The 12,698-nt window shown below is 42.1% G+C and overlaps 1 protein-coding gene across 5 annotated transcripts in view; it reads right to left on the bottom strand.

Moving 5' to 3' along the window:
* Window positions 1-11,555, bottom strand: part of LOC143871655 (Mitochondrial ATP synthase D chain-related protein) — a 34,448-nt gene extending 22,893 nt beyond the window's left edge. For all 5 annotated transcript variants that reach the window (XM_077376686.1, XM_077376687.1, XM_077376689.1 and 2 more), the window contains exons 1-2: window positions 11,448-11,555; window positions 9,934-10,304 (exon numbers count right to left, since the gene is read on the bottom strand). In XM_077376686.1, the coding sequence (XP_077232801.1) occupies window positions 9,934-10,182 (249 nt within the window). In that variant the 5' untranslated portion in view covers window positions 10,183-10,304; window positions 11,448-11,555. The remainder of the gene's footprint in view (window positions 1-9,933; window positions 10,305-11,447) is intronic.
* Window positions 11,556-12,698: the final 1,143 nt, after the last annotated feature.

Raw genomic sequence — 12,698 nt, 5'->3', positions numbered from 1 at the left:
GAGGATCCAGGAACTAGATCAATGGCATGCTGAATGTTTCCCATAGGAAGTAGTTCATCTGGTAGTTCCTCAGGAAATAATTCCTCGTATTCTTTCATTAATGGTTTCAGCATAGGAGGAATTTCAATAACGGCCTCATTTTGGAGGACATAATCCTCTTTTGCTATTAGAGCGTAAATCTTTTCAGACTCTTTACACTTCTTTTCAAAATCCTTTTGATTAAGAATACCTAAGGGTTTCTTGGACTTGCTAGTGGAAACAGTGTCCTTCTTTTCAGCCACTTTGAATGGTTGCAATGGGCACGGCTATAAGGTAATTTTCTTCCCTTTATGCTCAAACGAATGTGTTGGATTTCCCATAGTGCACAACATCTCTGTCATACAACCACAGTCGTACTAATAAAATGTGAGCAACATTCATCTCAACGACATCGCACCAAATTATGTCGGTGTATGGTAAGAATTGAAGAGGCACGCGACATCTCTGGGTAACCGGAATGGTTGACTGATCAACCCAAGCAGCTTTATAGGGATTTGGATGTGGCTCGGGTTTAAGTCCCATTTGGCTAACTCCACTAGGAGAAACCACATTCATGCAACTTCCACTATCAATAATAACGCGGCAGTTGTTGCCTTGATGTTTAGTGAAAGTGAAAAAAATGTTGTTCCTTCTCCAGTCTTCAGCTACTTTCGGTTGCGCGATCATACATCTCATCACGCTAACCTTGTTTGGATTTTCTTCCTCCTTTAATTCTTCTTCCTCAATAATATAGCCATCAACCACATAATTTTCCTCATCATTCTCGGCTTCATTGGCTTGATCATCATAGTCCTTAGGGTTGCAAATGAACCGAACCGGCTCGCGAACATGTTTGGGTTCGGCTCGGGCTCGTTTGTTTACTAAACGAGCCGAACACGAGCCCAAAAATTAGGTTCGCCAAAATAAACGAGCCGAACTTGAGCTTTGTATAGTTCGGCTAGAAAAGCTCGTGAGCTTTTTAGGCTCGGTTCATAAACGAGCCGAGCCGACCCGAGCTTTAAAGCTTGGATTATGTTTGTTTTTTATATAAAATAAAAGAATGTGGGTTGTTTATTACAAATGAAGGTTTGGCCGAGTGGTTAAGGCACTGGATTTAGAAGGGCCTTGGGTTCAAATCCCCCATATGTATGTTTTATCATTCTTGAGACGAGCCGAGCTTAAGCTCGGTTCGTTCCACTTAACGAGCCGACCTGAGCCCGAGCCGAGCTTTTTCGAAAACTAAACGAGCCGAGCCGAACACGAGCCGTCTTAAAAACTAAATGAGCCAAGCCCGAACACCCCAAAGCTCGGCTCGGCTCGGCTCATTTGCAGCCCTAATTTGTCCTCTCCTTCATCTTGTCGGGGCTCTACAAATGCAACACGGTTCGGACAATCACGCGCATAATGTCCATAACTCTTACATTTAAAGCACTGCGCTTTCTTAGGACCTTCTCCCAAAACTCCTTTACCCTTGGAGTCCTTTGGAGGTTGGTAGATGTTGTTGGACTTAGGATAATTGGGATTTGATTGTTGAGGTTTCTTGTAAGAAGCCTCCACAGCTTGGTTGCTAAACTTTTTGGGGAAGAACATCTTTGGGTGCTTCTCAATTTCGCAAGCCTCTTGAAAAGCTTGATCAATATCACCCAAAAGATGCGCCCTCGTTTCCCTTCTAATTTCTGGTTTAAGTCCATCGAGGAATCTGATGAGAGTTTGCTCGGGTTCTTCTCGGACTCGGCTACAGATTTTGGCCTCATCGAATTGATTCATGTATTCGCCAACAGATAAGTTGTTTTGTTTAAGCCTGTGCATGTGGCTTATCAACTGCTGTTGAGAGGTGATTGGCAAATACTTTTCTTTGAGCTTGGCCATCATCTCATCCCATGTCTGGATGCTATCCTCACCTCTCCTAGTATGTTGATGTTCAAAATCAATCCAATAAGTTCGGGCTGGACCTGTCAACTTTATTTTAGCAATCCTAACTCTTCGGGATTGGGACATGTTATACCAATCAAAATATTGTTCCATGGCCACTAGCCAATCAAAAAAACTTGAGGGTTGTATTTTCCATCAAAGTCTGGAACATCAATTTTAACCTTCTTGGTAATGTCTGCAACATAATCGGGTCCATAGATCTCAGGATCATACTCTTGATCATCATCATAAACGTCGCCATGCTGCTGGAGATAAGGAGCTCTAGATCCTTGATGACCCCTCGGTATCTTCTTCAGCCACCTCGAGCATTCCAGTTCCCAATACTATAATGACCAAATTGCCGGTCATTCTCGAAGTTGTCCCCTATGCTATTCCGATCATGGCCACCTTGATTTTGATTGACTGCAATTTCATAATTAGGTAGTGGATTCAGAAATCCTTAATTCCCTTGCCTAGGCAGATTATTCTGGACAATTGATTGTTCAGGATAAATTTGCCTAAGGCCTTCTAAAGCAGCAAGCCTTACTTCACGGCTTGGATTTGAGTGCTAATGGCATGTAATTCCTGGTCGCGACTCCCGCGAGCTTCACAGTCCACTTTCCTAAGACATATCTCTTCGCGGCTGTCTCTAACAAGTTGGACCAACTCCTCAATCAAAATTTGATTATCGGATGTCATTGTGTGGTAATCCTTACCACTCCTTGTGGGCATGCAAAGGGAAACTAAACACAAATTTGGACTCTCTCTTTTGTTTTAATCTAACACCCTAAAAGGCTTTCTAAAAAAATAGCTCTGGGCTCTGATACCAAGTTGATGCAGGACAATACCTAATTTAGGGAAAAATCCTACACTCCTAGTGGGATTAAGACTTTAGGACAATTTAGGGCTTACACGAAAAATTAAAAGAACACTTAAACAACTTACCTAGGGCCAAATTAACTCCTAATTAATCTAGGGGCAGCAGCAATAATGAGACTTAAATAGGATAAATAATTGTAAAGATTGTAATTAAGCATGAACTAATACTTATACAAATCAATCAAAGCGATAAATATTTGTAAGATGAATTGATAAGAGAAAGATTAGTCTGAAACTAGGCCTACGCATGCAACCAATTAAAAGAACTAAAAGCTAATGTAAGTACCAATGAAATAAATGTCACAAAAGCATGAAAATAATAATATCTAATGAAGAAAAAAAAGGTCCATCACCAGTAAAAGGCTCAAAACGATCCAATTTTAGGTTGTAGAGGTATTTTGGTAATTTAGAAGATCTGAAATTTTGGTTTAATACTGCTATCCAAATCTTAGGTTAAGGTTTAGAAGGTAAAAGAAAGGTTAAACTAAGGTTTAGGCTCTGATTTGATGGTAGGTTTAGGCTAGGGATCTTTAAAAAGGGTTTTCGGGCTTGAAAGGGGTGAAAATTGCAATAAGGCTCAAAAGTGGTTTAAAGTTAGGGTTCTTTGGTGCTTAGGCTAAGGTTTAATCATAAAAACCATCCCTCAAAATCTCATAACAAGATCTTAGAGAACAAGAGAGATCTATGGATTTTGGGTTTTCTAGTTTTAGGGTTCAAGAATAAAGAAAATAGAAGATATGATTTACTAACCTTGTTTGTGTTGATTTGATTGAAAAAATAGAAGATAATAGATGAGACGAGATAAGAGAAGAATGGCTCCAAGTCACCAAGAGGAGAAGAGAAGAAGAAGTCCAAGCCACAATAGCTCTCACAAAAAAATTCTCAATTCTATTCAACATTCCAAAAGTCTCTTTACATTGTTTTCATAAGATATATTTATAAAAAAAGAAACCCTAGAAGATAACCTAAAGTTAAAAATTAATCTCAACCACTCATCTAAGATAAAGCAAAGCTAAATAAAGATAAAAACTTACCTAAAATAGTAATTCCGTAATAGACCTGTACCGCTTCCTAAAAACACTAGTAACTTGCTCAAAACACATCCAAATCATGTGATCTTGGGCCCGTTAGATAGGTAATTGAAAAACCTTTCTAATAATACCAAAAATACACCGAACGGATGAGATTTGATGCCTAAAAAGTAGGCTACAAATAAAATGACGAAAATAGAAAATAAATAATAAAAAAAGACACCAATGTCTGTGGCCCATGCTAAAGTCCCTGCTATCAGTCTCGTCCATGTCTACGCTTGTAAACCTAGAATCCACGCCCATTGTTGATGTCCCCATCAAGGACCTTCCTCGGTGGTTGGTTGGTTAACACATTGATGATGTGAGCTTGAAAATATGGCTTAACCAAACATCGTGAAGTGTTGGGCTTCTGAAGGATCTTCCTCAGTGGTTGGTTAGTTAGTTAACACATTGATAACTTGAGCTTGAAAATACGGCCTCAACTTTCGAGCTGCAGTCACTAAGGCATAAGCTAGTTTCATGATCTTATGGTACTTTGTTTCGACGCCATGTAACACTTTGCTCATGTAGACAAGAACCGCACCCGGGGCCACCTGCATCACTGCCAAATACAAGCATAGTTCCACGCCGGGTTCCAACTTTGTCCTCGATACTGGTGAGCCAAGGTACTGTTGAAGTTGTTTGAAGGAATTCTGGCATTCTTCTATCCATCAGAACCTTCACATTCCTTAGAGCTCTGAAGAAGGGCAAACACTTCTCGGCTGATTTGACATGAACTGGCCTAGTGCTTCCATCCAACCCATGAGCTTTTGTAATTCTTGATGGTCGAGGATGGGGACATGTCCAGGAGGGCCTTTATCTTCTCGGGGTTAGCTTCTATCCCTCTTTAGGTGACGATGAATCAGAGGAACTTCTCCGTAGCCACCCCGTAGGCACACTTGGTCGGATCTAGCTTCATCTTGTACCTTTGCTTGGTTCTGAAGGCTTCATCCATGTTGATCACATGTTGGTCGGCTTTCATGCTCTTGACTAGCATGTTGTCAACCTAAACCTCCATCTTCTTACAGATCTTGTTCTTGAACAATTTATTCGTGAGCCTCTGATATGTCGCTCCCGCATTTTTCAGGCCGAAGGGCATGACATGGTAGCAATATAAGCCTTGGTTGGTGATGAAGGCAGTCTTCGGCACATCAATCTCGTGCATCCTTATCTGGTTGTAGCCGCAGAATGCGTCTATGAAGCTCAGGAGCTCGTGATCCGAGGTGGCTTCTTTACCATCACCATGTTCCTCAATCATTCTGGATAGCCGATCTCTCGTATGAATCCAGCCTAAAGGAGCTTGTCCGCCTCTTTTATATGTTGATGTCTCTCCGGGGCGAAGTTTCTCCTCTTCTACGTGATCAGCGTGCGGCTCTGGTCAACGTTTAGTTTGTGTGTACTTAACTCGGCAGATCCCTGTCATGTCAGTCACCGACCAGGCAAAGACGTATGTATTGGATCTTAGGATGTTAACAATACGTGTCCTCAGCCCCCCTTGCAGCAAGGATCCGATCAGAACAGTTCATTCGTCATCTCTTTCAAACAAGGGCACCTGGGTCAAGCCTACTGCGGGCTCCCCCTTGTGACTTGGGCTTTATCTCTCAAGTCCATAGTCTCGATCAACAGAGCCTCTTTAGACTTTGTATTCCCTTCCAGTGCGGCAACATAAAAAGTACGGGTTGTGGTCTGGTCGCCTCGACCCCCCCCCCCCCCCCAACTCCCCCACCGTTGCTTGCAGAGAACTCCAGCAGATGATGCAGCGCATGCTTTCCATGCCTCATGCAACAATTCAAGTCCAAGGCGCTCAACCTATTGCAGGCGATGACTTTCTCGGGGCATCATCCACCAGTGGTACCATGCCACCCAGCACGTTGCCCCACAATGGCAGGCCCTGTTTGGTTGCCAAAACTGTGGAAGACGGCTGGGAAATTTGTGGAATATGGCACACCCAACGTTGTTTAGTTGCCAAATTTTAGTGAAAACTGCATTTGACTTCTAGACATCAAGGGGACATAATCATGAGCTTTTTTCCTATGTGGCACCCTACTTTTTCAATTGTTCCCTCATCTCATCTCCCAAGCAAATTTCTTCAAGAAGTAGGTTTTTGGGTGGAAGAAAAGTAGAATGGTCTTGTCTTATTCTCTTTGTCTCCTCTCTCTTCCTTTTCCCTCTCTTCCACTCTATTTTGATAATGGCACACCTACATTATCCACACGTCTTCTACCTGCAACCAAAGCTACTACCACTCTTCCCCTATTCTCCCTTAGACAACTCTACACATCTTCCATGCTTGTCACCTCCCTTTTGACTACTACTTCCACTACTACTCTCCCAGCCAACCAAACAGGGGGTAGGGAACTTCATTTTCAGATGGCCGGTGGAGACAATGGCTTTCAACGCGTTCTATCCAAGTTGGCCTAAAATTGTGTCATACGTTGAGGGTGCCTTGACGATCAGGACCTTTACCTCCCGTCGTCTGGCGAGGTGTTGTCCTAGCCATGACTGGTAACTTGATCATCCCCTCAACTTTGACCTCGTATCCAGAGAACTCGTAAAATGGTGAGTCCACGGGTTTTAGCCAATCTGCCCTCAGCTTCATCTTCTCAAATGTTATCGATCAGGATCCTTCTAACCTCGAAGTTGGCTATTGTCATGGCCACCACAACTATATCGCCTTGTGGTGTGTGGTGTTTGGACACCCTCAAGGTCTTCATCTGAGAAGGAAATTACCTGGTCAGTCTTTGCCTTTTTGTTTAGGCCATGCTTGGATCCGACCTACCAGGCATAGGCCTGCACCCTCCAGCCATTAGGCCACCTGAGATGGTGTGGATGACCCCCCCCCCCCCCCCCCCCCCCGGAGATGTCTACAGTCGTTGGTGTCGCACCCTTGGTCGCTGTGGAATCTGTAGTACTTGCTCTTGTCCTGCTTGTTGCCATTAGATTTCAGTTTCGTGGGACACTTGACGTACTCCTGATCTCTGATTGCCATCGGGATGTTTGTCCTTGAAGTATTGAGGGGAGTGTACTTTTCAAACAACCTCCGAGATGGACTCCTATTATGGCCAGAAACCCTCTTTTCACGCCGTGGCTGTTTGTTTGGATATGCTCTGGACCTCGGTCCCTCTCTATCCCTACATTTGCCACTAGGTCGACTCTTATTTGTTTCCTTCCAGGCCGGCATAGTTTCCTCGGCATTGATGTACTTCTCCGCCCTGGTTAGTAGCTTGGCTAAAGTCTGAGGTGGCCTTTTGGGTAACAAAAAGCTAAACCTTAAGGCCTTCACATCATTCATCAGCACGGCCATGGCTATCAATTGATCTAAGTTCTGCATCTCCAACGCTTCTGCACCTCCAGTGCTTTGTTATTTAAGTGGTTGATACGGTCTCCAAGGGACTCATCTTTCTTTTGCCTAATCGTCAATGGCGCAGCCAAGGTTTTCTGATGTCTTCAGCTGCTGATGAAGTCGCTTACAAATAGCCGATTAAGCTTGTCGAATGAGCTAATGGTGCCATGTCAAAGTTTCGAGTACCAGACTCGGGCAGCCTTCTCCAACATGGTAGGGAAGGCTCAGCACATGACCGTGACTGGCGTTCCCAGCAACAACAGCATTGCTTGGAAGGTCTCAAGGTGGTCGACGGGGTATGTCGTGCCATCGTACTGGTCAATTTGGGGCATCTTGAATCCCCGAGGTAATGGAGCTGTTACGATTCGCATCGTGAAGGGCGGCTCGTTTGCTAGCTACAATTCATCTGCAACGCTCCTCATCATCGAACAGGTCATTTTGTTCATCTCTTCAATATTTTGTGGACGTCAGCATTCTTTGAGTTCAACTCTGTAGTGTGGCTAGGCCGAGCAGATTGGACAGGGCTTGAGGCGGAATCTGATCGGCTGTCTGCATTCCTCCTGGAGGGCGCCTGGTCATTTCGGTCCCGACCTAACTCTTCCCGTCTCGGAGATCCTCCTATCTATCTATCTATCTATCTATCTATCTATCTCTTCACTAGCCTTTTGATCAGGTCAATTAAAGTCTGACCTACCTGGCTAGCTCATCAACCTGACCCACCATTGCCATGGCCTCCTGAAGCTAGGATGTAGGTCATACGTTAGTGGATTGAGAACGATCTCGGAACCATGCCTAGAAATGTATCTCACTTCGGACTCAAAGTGCGAATCCTAGCGATTGCTGCAGTTGCTCTTCCTCAGCGTCATGCTCATATTTTCTTTTCTTCACTTCCCACGGATGGCTTCAATCTATTCGTGCTGAAATCCAATGTGGCTCTCGGTGGTGGTCCTACACTTAGTGGACTCTTGAAGATGACTTGCGCTCAATGAGAACACATCGAACAGAGGGCCGAAGTTTAACTCTGGTGGGTACTCTCCCGGTGCTTAAGTCAGACATGGCAACAATATGAGATGAGCTGCGCGAGGAAGAGAGTGATGTGACTTGTGTGTCAATTACGTACCTCAAAGTTTGGTCCCCTTTTTATAGACTGGAGTCTTAGGCATTAAAGGAAGGTTGCCTTTTACAGACTCTCGTGTGATTGGGTGAGTTTCCTAGAATCTCATATTAAAAGTTCATCCTGCTGTTTAGGTTGGTTTTTAGGGTTTCTAGAAGGGCTGTGAAATTATCCTTCACCAGCCTTTGAATCTCCCGACGCCTCGTGTCGGCCTCCCATTGGATGTCGGATTTTACCCCAACACTAGGCAACACAATTCTTTTGGAGAGTAATACTAAGCAACACATAGACCTCCTCAAGTAGCCCAAATAACTCTATTAAGTACTCAAACTTACAATCACTTGAATTACAACATCTTGCGCCCCCCCCCCCCCCCCCCCCCCCTTGTAAAAAAGAACCCATTGTCATCTTAGGGAGCTAGTTAAGGATGATTGTGGGGGAGGTAAACGCCGCTTTTGTTGATTGTATAAATATTACAAACACCGATGAAGCTACGATGAGGGCAATTTTAGAGAGCCTTAAAAGTGCCATTAGCTCAATCATTGTCTCCTGATTGAAGGAGACTCCATTAGTGTGATCAAATAGGCTTCTAGTAAAGGACCAACATTGCAGTGGCTTACTGAAACCTTGGATGAATCAAAGCAGCCTCCTATGTAGTCCCTTTCCATCTTCGTAAGAAGGTTCATTGTACGGTAGATACATGTCCCAGAGATGGTTCACAATATAACATATCAAAATATCAATAGTTCAATCTTGTATTTCCTTCTTTTATACATATTCTGCCGTACATTTTTTTGAGATTCGATAAGGTCTAACATTTATTATGAAAAATATATTCGAATGACAGAGCCACCTAGCTAATAACACACAAGACTAGGCATTTTACGTAGACAACAAGCAGGAGCACCTTTCTACGAACCCTCGTAACCACTCACATGATGGTGCTATTTTGGACTCTAAAATCGATTACTAACTTATCCCAAGTGTCCAACCACCATAGAATAACGTGAATCAACATTGTGCCTGCCTAAGATTTGTTGACACGGACACGGGTGTCGTGTGTCGCCAAGGACACGAGTATCGTGTGTCGATATGGACACTAAAATCGATTACTAACTTATCCCAAGTGTCCAACAAGCATAGAATAACGTAAATCCAAAACATTGTGCCTGCCTATGATTTGTGGACACGGATACGGGTGTCGCGTGTCGACATGGACACGGAGTGTCGGATACGGCAACCCCTCTAAATTTAGAAACGAGAACACCGCTAAAATAGAAAGTATATATGATCATGATTTGTGGACACTGATTCGTGTGTCAAGTTTCGACACGGATACATGGTGCCGGGACATGACAACCCCTAAAAATCTAGAAACGATGACACTCACATACATACATATAAAATCACTGATTACTATCATAATTTGCAACAATATAAATACAGTATTCATTTAAAAAACTAATAAATCTTAGGGTTAATCAACTATATTCTAAAACAAAATAAAAAACAAACATTTCCAGCCAGTGTATAACAAAGTATACTACAACCACAATAAACTTAATTTGCCAATAAATGCATGGGTCCTGGTAACTCACAAGTGAAGTTATGCCTTTTGCTTCGTCAATCTCACGTCTGTCCAGCTTTGCATCGACTTCCGACACCATGGAATTTTGATCAACCTCACTCTTACCCGAAGTAGCAGTACAGTGATTCTGCTGGAGCTCAGTTACATGATTCTGCTCTGGAAGAGATGTTTCTTCAGGCCCAACCACTACATCGTCTGTAGTTTTAGCTTGTTTACCTCTCTTTTTCTTGTTCTTCTTCTTCTTTTTCTCCTCCTCCATTTCACAAAGCTTAAGCCCAAGAGTTCAGAACAAATAGATCAAAGCTTCACAGGTGCTTCCAATCCATCAAGTCCGTTGCGTCTCTTGCATACACCTTTTTATCTGTCACTTCCAGCGCACGTCTGTATACAAAATAGTTCCATTAAAGTTCTCTTTCATCTTATGGATTCATAGAAAGATATATAATTCAAATCTAAAATAAAATTCCAAACCAGATCTAACAACTGTTTCAAAATGCAGATGCGGGTCAAAATGCGGCCAAAGCAAATACTAGTCGACTCATCACGGTCATAGTTAGCAAAACTCCATTATAAACGGTGTTTTTTGAAAAAAAAAAAAAAAAAGGGGTTTTATTGGTGTGCCATTTGAAACTTTTAAACATTTCAAACACATTTAAAGCGTATTTTAGATGTTTATCATTAAAAAAAGTATTTTAGACGAAATAAATACGATTTTTGGCCAACTTTCCAACTTTAGCCACACTATATTTTGTAAATAAAAAAATTAAACACATTTTTTTGTGTTCCGTTTTTTTACTACATTTTTTTGAACCAATACCCTATTAAACTCAAAATTTTCCCATCCCTCTTTTTTATTTTGCCAAATGACGTTTTGCTAACTAGGAGAACAGTGCGATCAAGCATTTGGTTGACGCGGCTGAGTACTCGGTTGATCGTAGGGCAAAACACAGACTCAAACAATAACACAGCCAAGGTAAAAGGGAGTCGACTTAGGGGAGTCCACAATGACTCAAAGGAGTTTTGAAACTGTGGATCTAACCGTGTTCAAAAAGAAAATACAAACAATGAATAGCCATTATAAATCGATCATATTTGCGAGCAATAGATTTAATCGACCTCTATAAAGATCGAAAGCCTTAAAACCAGTGAAATACATAAAGTTACATCCAATTGTAAAAAGAAAACGATTAATGAAAGCGCACACAGAGAGATTCTCAGTTTCATTGTCCATGTGATAGAAAAAATCAATGATTCTATATATTAAAACGGACTGAAAAACATCCACACTTCTTAACATAAGCTTAGAAATTACGCTCTCAAGTCAAAAACAAAGAAGAACAGAAGAAGAATCTTCACATGTATAGTGAAAATAGGGTTTTATTCCGTGAAAATGAGTAAAACTTAACCCTAGAGATCCAGTTCTCGAGATCTGAAACGAAAGATCGAAATCTGTTCGATCCGACCTAATTAGATGAGGAATGCGAAGATATTTTCAAAAGAGAAGAGATTGAAACAGAGATTTACCTTCGGATCTAAGGTTTTTGAAGTCGAAACCAGCTCCCAAAAACAAATCCTTTTGAATTCTAAAGCGAAAGGAGAGATGGAAAATAAAAAGGAGAAATGGTAACAAGACGCTGATAACGGCATTCCCTCGTTTTATTTATACTGTAGCAATAGAGGGGGCTGTCCCAAGTAAAAAAAGGGGCGAATATTTCATTTCCCTAATCATGTCCATTCATCTAGTGGGCCATGATTTTAGGGAGGCCTTTACCCGGGCTGTTGTTTCTATTAAATGTTCATTACCATAAATCTTGTCAAGTGACTCCCGGCCATTGGATCAACCGTCCATTTCATTGTAGGCAGCAATTGGATGGTTTGGATTGCCTGATGAGGGAATATTTTAGGGGTTGGTGTCATTTGCATAGTGTCTTACTGTCTTTGTACAGAAAGGGTCTCAGTTTGGTTGCAAGTATTTACCTCGTAGAGTAGTGGTGTAAGTAGACAAGGGTTGGATTTACCTGGGACTTACCTTGTAGAATAATGGTCAGTATTGTTCGGTTGTCAACCTCGTGAAGTAGTGTGAGGGAGGGTCATTACCAATATAGAAAGAGTTGAGAGCGAGAGAGAGAACATATCATCGTTCCCAAGAAATTCAAGTGAAAATAAATACCTTTATGTGGTTTTTTACTTGGATTTCTTTGGGAGGAGACAAATTAAGGTGACACATTGACAGACATGCAATGATTAACTAAAAGACATCTCTAGCAATCTTTGAGAATTTCAATCCTATATTGGCAACCGAACCCAAATGCCAAGCAAAACCCTAATCCATACCCAAATGCCAAGCAAAACCTCCAAGGGGTTAGTCGCGCGGGATTTTAATGTGCGGATGAACTTCTCCATATTCTCCATGACTCTTTGGAGACTTGGACTTTAATGTGCAGACACTTGGGACTTTGTGACCCCAACGAGGACTTTTTAGAAGTAAAACAAATAAATCATACCCCCATCTATCAACGATCCACCATCAGCCCCGACTCCAACAGTTTTTCTAGAGCCCACCACCACCGTCTCTTCGTCTTCTACATCCTAACAACCACCAACTCTTCCATCTTCTCCATCTTCCCCACCATCTCTTTCACTAATAAATGTTCCCATTTGGAATAGACAACATACAAACATGAAATAGCTTAAGTTCATAAAGGTTCATACATCAACCATAGAAATGAAATAAGCCAAAGTGAGTTAAGTGCTCTTTGTTTGGTTAAGTGCTTC

The sequence above is a fragment of the Tasmannia lanceolata genome, unplaced genomic scaffold, assembly GCF_043159265.1.
Source record: "Tasmannia lanceolata isolate RefF3 unplaced genomic scaffold, GAP_Taslan_0.1 ptg000002l, whole genome shotgun sequence".
Lineage (NCBI taxonomy): Eukaryota > Viridiplantae > Streptophyta > Magnoliopsida > Canellales > Winteraceae > Tasmannia > Tasmannia lanceolata.
Note: the sequence above shows the minus strand (reverse complement) of the source record. Positions and strands in the feature narration are given on the sequence as shown.